This window comes from Helobdella robusta, assembly GCF_000326865.2.
Source record: "Helobdella robusta unplaced genomic scaffold HELROscaffold_46, whole genome shotgun sequence".
Classification (NCBI taxonomy): Eukaryota; Metazoa; Annelida; class Clitellata; order Rhynchobdellida; family Glossiphoniidae; genus Helobdella; species Helobdella robusta.
In genome coordinates, this window is record NW_008705138.1 from 863,485 (window position 1) to 876,041 (window position 12,557).

Below are 12,557 nucleotides of genomic sequence, written 5' to 3' on the forward strand. Positions count from 1 at the left end.
TATCCCCATCCCCCATGTACACCTTCATATCCGTCTGCATCCGCCCCCACATGACCATTCAAATCACCCAACAACACCACAAACTCATTCAACCCCGCTTGCCCAATCTCGTCAGAAACATCATCATAAAACCTATCCTTCTCCTCTTCCTTCCTACTTTGTTGCGGAGCATATCCTGATATCACCCTCACTATTACTTTTCCAAACACCATCACCACCACAATTACCCCATTGCTTCTCCGCCTCACTTCCAACACCTGCTCCAACAACTCTTCTCTTACCATCACACCAACTCCTCCCGTACCATCATCCCCCTTCCACCACAACTTATATCTTCCACCTTTAGCCCCCACAAACCTTGTACCCTCACCCTTCCATCTGACCTCCTGTAATGCAGCCACGTCAACCATTCTCCTCTGCAGCTCCTCCACCACTTCCAAACTTCTTCCTGTCAACGTGCCTACATTCCAGGTACCAAACCTCCAACCCCTTGGTCTACAAGTAGTCCCTCCATCTATAGTGCCTTGCACCGCCACACTATAGAGTGGGGTGCCAGTAGCCAGACCATCCACAGGGCCTTGCACCACAACCCCATCGACTGGGTCTCCGGAGATTCTTCGCACCCTCTTCTGCCGGATACTGAGGGCCATTGTTTTCTCCGTCATCATCATAAGCATTTATTATTTGGCTAGTTTTTACACAGGACGCCCTTCCTTACGCAACCACAGTTATAAGCGGTGGGCCTAGCCTTTGATGATCCAACATCACTCACAAGGCAGTGAGGGTCAGTTTAATGTCATAACCAGGACAACATGAAATATATAGTGAAAACTTGATAAAATTTTATTTACAATTCATTTCAACATATATTTCATTCGCGTTTTTATAATATGACCCAATTTTATAACAGCATATTCTTGTTTTATTTTTGAGAAATTTATTACATTTAGTTTTTTTGTTGTTTGATATTTCTATTAATAATGTTTCTACTGGTTGTATAATTATCACACTGTTACAAGGTCCTTCCGTAAATAGAGCCAGAGTCAAAAGGGATATGAAACTGTCCGTAGTCAATGAAGGTGCTGACAACAACGATGAAAGTGCTTGTGCGATCGATGATGACGATCCTTCTAAAGCATCTTTATCTAAAAGCAATCAAAATGACATGAGTCCTGCAAATATATATCATATTATCTACGATGGACGATAAAACTAACTTTACTAAAAAAAACATTAAACAGCCTCCTTCGTTCTATCTTCAATGCTTTTCAAGCAATTTCAAATTGCTTTAATATAATTGATTGAACAAAACAACTGAAAAAGAGATTTGTAAAATGAAATCAATTGTGCAATCAAAACTGATTACGTTTGAAAATATTTTGTCGAATGTCTTCGCACTTCCCAGTGTTGAAGTGTACGCTTATTGTATTATTGCATTTTCCATCTTGAAACGTCTCGTTAATATCTGTATTTTATACGTTTGTTCAATTATTTATTTATTTATCTGTTTTGTATATAAATATTCATTTTATTTTTTCTCATAGCTTGTTTAATTTGTTTCCTACATCTGTTTTTGGCATTTAAAAATACGACTTGTCACTATCACGATCAATTTCAGATATTTATTTTGCCATCATTTGATGTACACGACCGATAAATTAACGTCAGCGCAATTTATCAAACTTCGAAGACGTCCTGGTAAAAGGCCAATTTATATAAATTTTCTAATTTGTTTACTATTTATTTTCATATAAATATAAACTATCAAAAGTGCAAAATTAGCGTTATATTGATTTTTTAAAAACGAAAATTGTTTTAGTTTTTTTAGCTAATACAATTGGTTTGCGATGTTTTAGTGACGTGGTAAATTAAGAAATTATATTCTACTCTTTAATACTATAGTTAGGCTAGTAATTATTTGTGTGGACAAATTATATTAAGTTGCTAATTTCATGTAAATTTTGTAATATTCATATTCCAGATTTTGTAATAATAATTATTGAGCGTTTTAATCGGCTTCTGATTTTTTACTCATTATCAGTCGTAAATATATTTTTTATAGCGATAAATATCTTTGCTTTTTCATAATGTGGCACAATTAAATCTCGAGCAAAATGGTGCAAGGGGCTCGTTGTTCCAAGTAATAACTTGTATTTTACTTTCGGTTTTGTACAAATGGTCTATTTCAATTATGTAATGAAAATATTTATTGAATAATAAATTTCTTTAAAAAAAGTTTTTTTTAGTTTATTGTAAAACTGTTAATATTTGTTTGTTAGTTATTGTTCATGTGACTGATAATTTCTGTTAGTACCTACTTGTCGACCATCCTTCTTGACATATATTATAAGGACGTTGAGCTTTCGGTTTGCTTTAAACATAAGTTCTAACTAAGCAGGGTTATCAAAATATCATTACATTGCGAAAGTTAGCCAGCGTTGGTATTTGGAGTTGAAAGTTCGAATATTATCTGCTCAAAATAATAGGACAGTGAGGTCAAGTATTTTCACATTTCATAATTTATAATTTATTAGAAAAATGTATCAATTTTTTAAAGATTTTAATAATTTCAATTATTTTTTAATTGATTTATTTCATGCATTTGCATAATACTTATCCATACTTGGTATCTTTTTTTGGTGTATGTATAACATGGGTAAGCCTCGCGGTCTTAGGACAGCTCGTAAGTTGAAGAATCACAGACGTGAGCAGAAATGGAATGATAAAGATTATAAAAAATCTCACCTCGGTAAAAGATGGAAGTCCAATCTGTTCGATTCCTTTAGAATGGGAGGCCCCACCGATCTTGAAATAGTTGGTGTTGAAGCCAAACAACCCAACTCTGCCATCAGGAAATATGTGAGAGTTTAGTTGATCAAAAATGGAAAGATCACCGCCTTCGTGTCATTGGATGGTCTTCAATGAAGTTTACATCAGTATCAAACAAAGCTACCAAAACGAACAAGATAAAGTTCTGGTAGCTGGATTCGGTCGTAAAGGTCACGCTGGAAGAGATATTCCTGGAGTTCGTTTCAAGGTTGTCGAATTGAAATCCTAACGACTAAAAAATTAACAATCTTCAATAATAAATAAAACACCACGAGCTAACAAAGTGATTTGTGCGGGCCATATAAGAAACTGCGATAACTGTTCTGATAGGTCATAGACTCCTAAATAATAAATACAAGACGAGAAACTGAAATTTACACATGCCCCAACTGAGGCCATGCATTCTATACTACACACATAAAGTAAACGACGAAACGTCTTTAATTCTGCAACACTTAAACATTTTAATACTTTGAACAAACGATTTAAATGTTAAAACGATAAATATTTTAAACATTTATTAAAAAAAACATTATTAATTCAAAAAAAATATAATTAAGAAAATAAATTCAAATGTTCTGTAATTTACAAAGTTTTCTTTTTTTATAATTATTAGTCTTTTTTTTCATTTGCATTTTCTGTAATTGATTTAATTAAATTATTTGCAACAATGTTAAAAATACATTTGAAATTAATTGTTTGAGATCATGCCCTGTGTTTGCTAAGAGGTTGAAATGATGGCAGTAAAAACTCATTCCGTTTTTGAAAATTGTTGTAGACATTTTTGAAGTTGTGTACAGGGTTAAAAAGAAGATAAACAGGTTGTCCAGTCAATTTATCAATATAAAATGGTTTTATTTCTCCATCACATAAGTAGTTTTTATAAAAATTTCGATTTGTTGTTGCATTGTCTACACAAATTGCTACCAAATATAGAGGGAATTTTCTCAAATATTCATCAACATCTTGAAAACATATAAACTGTTTATGACCATTAGTATTGAACATTGGATAAATTCCAATGACATCTTCATACTTTCCTGTTATTGATTTGATCATGAAGCACTATAAGGTTGTTGCTACATCACCATCAGTAAATCATTATAATTTTTGCAGGATAGCTTCTCCACACACTTCTACAAACAAATGAAACTCAGGTGTCACTAATATTGAACAACTAATAGATAAATGATGATCTTCATCAACCTTTACTATTAGTAATACCAGGTTGTTGTCTATGAATTTAATTATAAATTCAGTGGAAAAAGTTTTCTTTCTCTAATTTTATTTTAATATCTTCAAGATTCAGACCTACGACTGAATCTTCTTCCATAAAATTTCTTTCCAACTCCCCGAGTCTTTCCATTTCTTTATTATTCCTACTGCTTCGAAGCGCATTACCTGATCTTGAGGTAGTTTTTTCACACAACATATGTTTTGGATGATTAGAAAAAATAGTTGGAACCGAATCGGGTTTAAGTCTCATCAAAAACGTATCCTTGTTGGGCGTTGAAGAGCGATTTTGCTGTCCTGAGATGATGTGATGAAATCATCTGGAGTAAAATGCTTCGAACAAATCCTGGTATGTTGCGAAGGATGAAAATCTTTTCTCGCGATATTTTTCAACCACTTTCTTGCTAATTCATCATCAATAGGAAATTTATGAAACGTGATTTTCTGTTTTTCGTAATCTCAGACTCCGAACGATTTTCTGACGTATACCCAGATTTACAGCCATAAACACAACATTTATTAACCATTTTGAATTTAATTATTTAAAATAAAATATTTTTAGGAATTTTAATATTTTTAAATAAATCAGCGAAATGAAAAGCAAAATCAACAACACAATACAAGGGATGATAAATGAAATCTAAACGTTCAAAAGTAAACAACAGCAACTTATATAGCGAGTAGCATTTATTTATCAAACAAGCATGGCCTCAGTTTGGGTCGAGCACACACAAAATCACATTTGGTTTCTCGACCAGGGACCAGTAGTATATTATTTAGGAGACTATAGATAGATATTCGGACTGCTGATGAGTCCCCGATAGGGACGAAACACGTGTCCAGCCTATCCAAACAAATACTATTCTTTTCTCCCGCTCACTGCTCTTCCTGATTCGGTGTTCTCTCAAACAAGCGCAACCGCAACAAGGTCGTAAAAGTTGCCAGCGTCTCCTTGTTGGCCCTCTACAAAGGCAAGAAGGAACGACCCAGACATATATATAGAATATATTCTATACATATAGACCCAGATCATAAATTAATTGTTACCATGTTCCACATTGATGCTTTGTTTGATAGTGATGTGAACTGAACTGAGTGTTTAGATTCTGTTTAAATAAAAAACAAGCCACACTTGCTGACTTTTCTTTTTTTAATTTATTGTAAATGTAATTGTAGTAATCCCGATGATGAATCAACATGACTCATATATCGGGATTACTACTACCTCAGTGACTAGAAGGCTTACGATGCATAAACAGAGTGGTGCTATCAAATCTCATTTGGACTCAACACACTCAATCACAATTAGCCGTGAAATCCTCGACAGCAACACCAAAGTAATATACCAGAACAGCATCTTAAAATTGCAGAGCAGTCCTAATTGACATCAATAAACCAAAAATAAATATACAACAAAAAATGACAACTTCACTTCCAACCCGGCGCTTAACCAACAACGAAAACAAAGAAGTAATAAAACCTAGCATCGTAAATAGTGACAAAGAAGAATATGATGATATCGATGAAGAAAAGGAGACCAAAGAAGATGACCAGCCAATAAAGAAACCTGACACCTAATTCGCATCAAAGTTCAATTTTACAACACCAAAGTTAATTTTTACAACGTCAAAGTTCATCTTGACAAAGTCAATATTTCCCTATATATACAGCAAGGAGCACTGATGATGATTCATTCGGAATCGAAATATGGCCTTATTTGCAGCATGAAGTCGAAAAATAAGTTTATTTTGAATTTTAATAAACTAAACGTTCACCAAAAAACTTTAGTGAGAAAAATCGAAAAAACGAACTACAAACATATTAACGTCAAACATTCGGTAGAATTTATAGAATATTGTAAATATATATATATATATATATATATATATATATATATATATATATATATATATATAGTTTGGCACGAGGTTTTCGTTAAAACAAATTTGGTTGAATGTTCTTGTCCATTTTGTAATAATTAATTTTTTTTGGGTTTGTTCAATAAGACGCAATTGTTGTAACTCAATTTTATTAAACTCGTCAAGCAATTCGAACGGCTGACGACGTCGTCTCGATAGTGTATGTCATCATCAGAGCCTACGTTTAAATTATTAAATATGAATTCAATATTTAAAATTGTAAAATCGAGGAGAATAAACGAACCAAATTGGGAAAATATAAGCGTAAAATGATTAAGGAAATTAAATTAAAATTAATGTAAAAAGTATACGAAATTTGAGTAAAGGTACTTAACTTGCCAATAAAATAAATGTTAAGAAAACTAATAATAAAATTTACAATATACAAAATATGTGAAATGAATTTCAAAAGTTAAATACTGGAAGTGAAGGTAGAAGTACTAATATCGATATTGCAAATTTGGAATGACGACGATCACATCGTCACCGCAACGCCTGTCGTAAACCAACTTTATCTAAGGATTTACTCACCGCTGCTAAAAGTCTTCGTAATAACAGCGACATCGTCATCCGTAAATCCGATAAATCTAATAAGAACGTCGTCATGAACCGAACTGACTACAACACTCAAATACACAACATGCTGTCTGATACAACAAAATTCAAGCGTATTTTCAAAGATCCAACAACATCCATTAAAACATCTACCAATAAACTTATTGCCCAAGTTAACCTACAATCAGTCTTGCTTAAGCTCACTCCAATAGTGGGTGATTACATCCCTGGTTATATTTACGGCAACGTAAAGACTCACAAACCAAATAACCTACTGCGCCCTATCATATCACAGTGTCCCACACCAACATATCAGTTAGCGAAGTCGCTCAACAAACTTCTTCAGCCATATGTCCTTCGTACCTTCTCCGTAAAATCAAGCTTCGAATTCATCGAGATTATTAACAATAACAGGCGGTGCACAGGCCATATGGCTTCGTTGGATGTTGAGAGCCTATTCACTAACATTCCCATAGTATATACAATCGACATAATTTGCAAGAACGTGTATAACCATTCCACATTTCCACAACTCGATATCCCTCCCAGTTTATTGGTCGAACTTCTGAAGTCATGTACCGTCGAAAGCCCTTTCGTCTCTCCAGACGGCTCTCTTTACCTTCAGGTCGACGGCGTTGCCATGGGCTCTCCTCTTGGACCCCTTTTTGCTGAATTCTATATGTATGACAAATGTATGACAACTATAGAGTCGATGAATCGCAAATTAAACGCATCATTCAAAACAAATTTGCCGTGTGATAACAACAAGCGTCTACAACTCATCATTTATTATAGCACAAATCGCTCATCAAACATCGTTATAAAAAACAACACCCACCATTACCTGCGTTGGAGAGGACAAACGTTGTGTACCATTTTACGTGTCCTGTGCCACACTGCGTTGTGGATTACTACATCGGTCACACTCGTACTACTCTCTCCCGCAGGCTCACCTTACATGTACAGGACGGTGGCATTAAGGACCATATGTTTAATGCGCACCGCATAAACCTCACGCGAGCCATACTCGATGCGAATACCAAGATACTCGACACAGAAACCCACCCGGGTAGGTTGAAAATCTGTGAGGCCCTGCACATCAACAAAAGTAAACCAACCATGAACAAACAAACCAATAGATTCGACCACACTCTCCAGCTATTCTCCCAATATAGTGATTCGACGCCGACGTTCCCCGTCAGAAACGATCCACGGCAGGTGACGGTACCACGACGATACGAATATCGTTCCACAATCGACAAACTCCATCCTGCCACTAGGCAGTTTGTCACTAATCGTCGTAAATCCTACGTCGTCGCGTCACTCACTACCTTATGTGATAATTAATATCCATGCCTTGCTTCATTTACAATCGATAATTAACATCACTTACATTACTATTCCACCTATTCACACATTAGCATAATATATTTATTCATACACACTCGTACCATCCCACCACTCCACACAAGTTTCGTTGTCATTCCAAATTTGCAATATCGATATTCATACTTCTACCTTCACTTCCAGTATTTAACTTTTGAAATTCATTTCACATATTTTGTATATTTTATTATCAGTTATCTCAACATTTAATTTATTTTATTGGCAAGTTAAGTACCTTTACTCAAATTTCGTATACTTTTTACATTAATTTTAATTTAATTTCCTTAATCATTTTACGCTTATATTTTCCCAATTTGGTTCGTTTATTCTCCTCGATTTTACAATTTTAAATATTCAATTCATATTTAATAATTTAAACGTAGGCTCTGATGATGACATACACTATCGAACCGACGTCGTCAGCCGATCGAATTGCTTGACGAGTTTAATAAAATTGAGTTACAACAATTGCGTCTTATTGAACAAACCCAAAAGAAATTAATTATTACAAAATGGGCAAGAACATTCAACCAAATTATATATATATATATATATATATATATATATATATATACATCGGAAAGTTACATCGGCCACACGCGTACTACTCTTTCTCGTAGGCTCACTATGCATTTGCAGGACGGTGCCATTAGAGACCATATGTCCAACGAGCACCATATGCCTCTTACTAGGACCATATTGGATTCAAATACAACAATACTGGATTCAGTATTAAATACTGGACGTCTCAAAATTCGCGAAGCCCTGTACATCAACAAATACAAACCAACATTAAACAAACAATATAATAGTTTCGATCATACCCTTCAATTATTTTCTCAATATCGTGAACTGATACCAACGATTGCAGTCGAAAACAAGCCAGCAGACGTTTCAGTACCCAAACGATACGAATATCGCTCTAAGTCTGACAGTTTTCGACCAGTTAATACACAGTTATTAACGTCACGTCCGAAATCCATGGTCATCACGTCACTTGCTACCTTATTCAATAACTGCTAAATTATTTTTATTTTATTTTATGATATTTTTATATTTATATTTTTATTACTTATCTTTCTATAATACTTATTTTAATAACGTCATTTTATTTTGTTTCAAATTTTATTTTTTATCTTTATCTAAATTATTTATTAATTATAATAATAAATTTTAATTTCTACATTCACCCTTTTGTTTTATATCGTCTTACTGACTTTCACTTTTAATATCATCCTGCCATGAAACACTTGTTTTTCCCGTCTAACTGAATTGTTTTATTATACGTTTCTACACAATTTTATTTACTTATTTTCATAATTTGTTTTAATTTCATTCGTTTAAAACCGTTTATTGTTTTATTGCAATATTTTATTATTACAAGGTAACATTTTTTCATATTTTACATTTTCATATTTCTAATTTTCTAATTACAACGTCATAATTTCATTTCTTGTACTTTTCATTAAATTTCTTGATTTTAATGTTTAAATTATAATTCAATTTTTGATATTTCGTAAAACCAGGCTCTGATGATGATTGTATGTCGAAACAACGTTGTAAGCCTAGGATGACACATAATGATAATAAATATGAATTAAAACAGCTTCGCGTTGTCGAAATCCTTATTAAAAAATTAATTAATGCAAAATGGGCAAAAATATTTAACGATATTTGCATCAAAGAAAACCTCGTTCCAAAATATATATATATATATATATATATATATATATTCTGTAATTGGACAAATCTAGAACTACCTTCCTTTTAACTTCTAATTCTCGAGAGAGATGGAGAAGTCGCTGCTCGCGATCTTGTTCGATTGTTAGATTGCGTCGGTTGGTCGCAGAACTTCGAGTAAATGTTGGTAATGTTGGTATATATAATATATATATATATTATTGGCGAAAATCACAGCATGTTCGGCGTTAGTTAACTTCCAATTTAACTGACTAACGGTTGATTGTAAATCATTTTCAAGTTTCTTTAGTTCAAAAACAAAATTTTTGTTTATTTTATGCATGATAGAACATAAAAGCTTTTTTCGGTGTTCAAACTGATATGTTGTGTTTGTGCCCAGATGCTCAAATATATATACATATTATTCTAATTATATGTATATATCGTGCCTCTACTCTACTTTGTTATTTCCTTGTTTCTACTACACGTCGATGGTGGCGTGTCGAGATTTTGCTGAGGTTGACGATCGGTACTTGGTTTCCCGAACAACCATTCCTGGACGATGATTGAAGATGGCCAAATAATTGCGTTTAGTAGCTTGTTTGTGTCTTGTTTATGTATACATAAGCGAAATGAAGAACTGTTGAGTGTTGACAAATCAATGATGTAATCAGTGATGAATGTTCCACTTTTTTGACGAGTGGAAAAACTGAAATAACATTGATGTTATGTTTTTTTAGGAAATTTATTATCGTGTTACTATTGCAACCTGCGGCGTTGCTGATGTGATAAATTTTTTTTCTTATAAGTTGTTTTTTTGCTACAAAATCAACATCTTTGTCAGCTGATTTGCCAATAACTTTCAATCTAGTTTTTGAAGAAGTCGAGTCACGTAGCTGAGATGATTTAGACATCTTTTTTCTGTTTTTTACTTAATACCTCTGTAAAATCTTTGTTTTGAGAATCTGATTCCTCATTTTTTTTAGAATGTTCCGTGGGAATTTGAGGCAAATTGCGCTGAAGTGAACAATCTAAATTAGAATCAGCCTGTACGGCAATTTTATTATTATTATTAACCGTAAATGTTAAATTAGTTTTGATTTAAGGAAAATCAAAACGGTTTATTTTAATTTCTGTTGGAGTTTTTACAGCTTCTGACCAAAAACGAGTTTTAACTTTGTCACACGCTTGTGAATATAAATAACCTTTCAGGGCGGCAATTTGTTTATTGCACTATTCAAAACATTTGAAAAACTGCACCTGTTGTTCATGTAGAATTTCTCGCACCTTTTTGTTTATTATGTCAAAATTCAATTGAAAAAAATTTTCAAATGTAGGAATTCTTTTTATGTTCAAACTCACAAATTGGGAACATTTTCCAAAACGTTAGACATTTTTAACGACTTTAATATTGTCACGCAGTCCGTAAGTTTTTTTCCTTTTTGGTACCTCGCGTTGCAGATTTATCGAATTTTTCACATTTTAAGTTTTCCATTTCATTTTTCAAGATTTTTAGAGCAGCAACAACTTCCACGTCGTGGTAGAATTCAACCGTATTACAAAAAAATGTTTCGTCATCCAAAAAATTAAAATTATTTGTCAAAAAATACAGGAGCTCGTTTACAACGACTTGCCTGGTAGATATCTTGAAAAAAAGCTGAACGCTTTTTTATTAATTATTTAATTAATAATTTTATTAATTATTTAATTAATTTTAATAATACTGAACGCTTCAACTTGATCGAATGCAAAAGTCTGTACATTCTTGTAAATAAATCTGACAGTCTCTATGATTACATCAGTGAGTTCAATGTAATATTTGACGTTATTGCAATCTCGGAAACTTGGTTAAAAGATAACCTTCTCCACCTAATAAACATTCTAGATTATCGATTCGTTTCAGAAAACCGGCCCGTAGGCAAAGGCGGAGGTGTTGGCCTGTACATAAAATGCGGTTTAAATTGAGTGATTACGTCCATACTAATATTGACAACAATGGAGGCGAATCCGACTTTTTATGTGTTGAAATATTACTTGATTTAACAATGAAAAACATCATTTTGCTAGTAATATACAAGTCACCACATGGCAATGTTTAAAAGTTTATAAATAAGCTACATCATTCGTTGCAAAAATTGAATTAAGAAAATAAAATAATCTTTATCGTTGGAGACATAAACAATGATTGTTTACCCCAGCACTCGTCATCGGCTAGTTTAGATTTGTATAACCTTATCTCCAACAACTTTTATCAACTCCTCACGATTCCAACTCGAATTTCTTGTGATAAATCATCTCTTTTAAACCTCTTGATAACTAACTACCCAGATAAAATTAGATGTTGTGGTACAGCTTACAATGATTTATCTGATCATCTATCGACATTTTTTCAGTATAATTACCAGACAACCGCGAGCAAAAAATTCAACCCAATTAGTTTGAAAATATTTTACTCAACAAGTAGAATAAATAAACTCAATAGTTACTTAAACATGACCGATTGGACAGACCGGTTTAACTGTGATGATGCTAATCGGGCATTTGAATTATTTTTTAACATTTATAATCAAGCATTTAAATCATGTTGCCATATAGTTTGTAACAAAAAACTTGCCACATTGAATAACAACCATGGATAACCGCCGCACTCAAAAACTCTTCAAAATCTAAAAAACGTATCTACATTAAATTTTTGAAAAAACCAACTGCCGCCAACTTAGAAACTTTTAAAATATACAATAAACTATTTAATAAATGCAAAGTATAATTAAAAAAAGAATATTACCATTATAAGTTGTTAATATCTAAAAGCAATAGCCTGGAAACTTGGAAGATCCTAAATGAGATAATAAAAAAACCTAAAAATGCTCCAAATACAAATATTCAACTAACGGTAAACGACGCCACAATGGAAGATCCAAAAAACATTGCAGAATGTTTGAATGAATATTTTGC

General features: G+C 33.0%; 3 protein-coding genes across 3 annotated transcripts in view; all 3 read left to right on the forward strand.

Moving 5' to 3' along the window:
• HELRODRAFT_102116 (hypothetical protein) overlaps window positions 1-2,235 on the forward strand; it is a 22,388-nt gene extending 20,153 nt beyond the window's left edge. Inside the window, exon 22 of the mRNA XM_009026316.1 lies at window positions 1,020-2,235. Within this exon, the coding sequence (XP_009024564.1) occupies window positions 1,020-1,210 (191 nt within the window). The 3' untranslated portion in view covers window positions 1,211-2,235. The remainder of the gene's footprint in view (window positions 1-1,019) is intronic.
• Window positions 2,236-2,652: 417 nt separating this feature from the next.
• Window positions 2,653-5,064, forward strand: HELRODRAFT_157568 (hypothetical protein; the record flags this gene model as incomplete). Its single annotated transcript, XM_009026317.1, has 4 exons — window positions 2,653-2,870; window positions 2,938-3,037; window position 3,630; window positions 4,991-5,064. 4 exons carry the CDS (start codon window positions 2,653-2,655, stop codon window positions 5,062-5,064), a joined length of 393 nt encoding a protein of 130 aa, XP_009024565.1.
• Window positions 5,065-8,582: 3,518 nt separating this feature from the next.
• On the forward strand, window positions 8,583-8,945 carry HELRODRAFT_178185 (hypothetical protein; the record flags this gene model as incomplete). Its single annotated transcript, XM_009026318.1, has 1 exon — window positions 8,583-8,945. The coding sequence occupies one exon, from the start codon at window positions 8,583-8,585 to the stop codon at window positions 8,943-8,945; it is 363 nt and encodes a 120-aa protein (XP_009024566.1).
• Window positions 8,946-12,557: the final 3,612 nt, after the last annotated feature.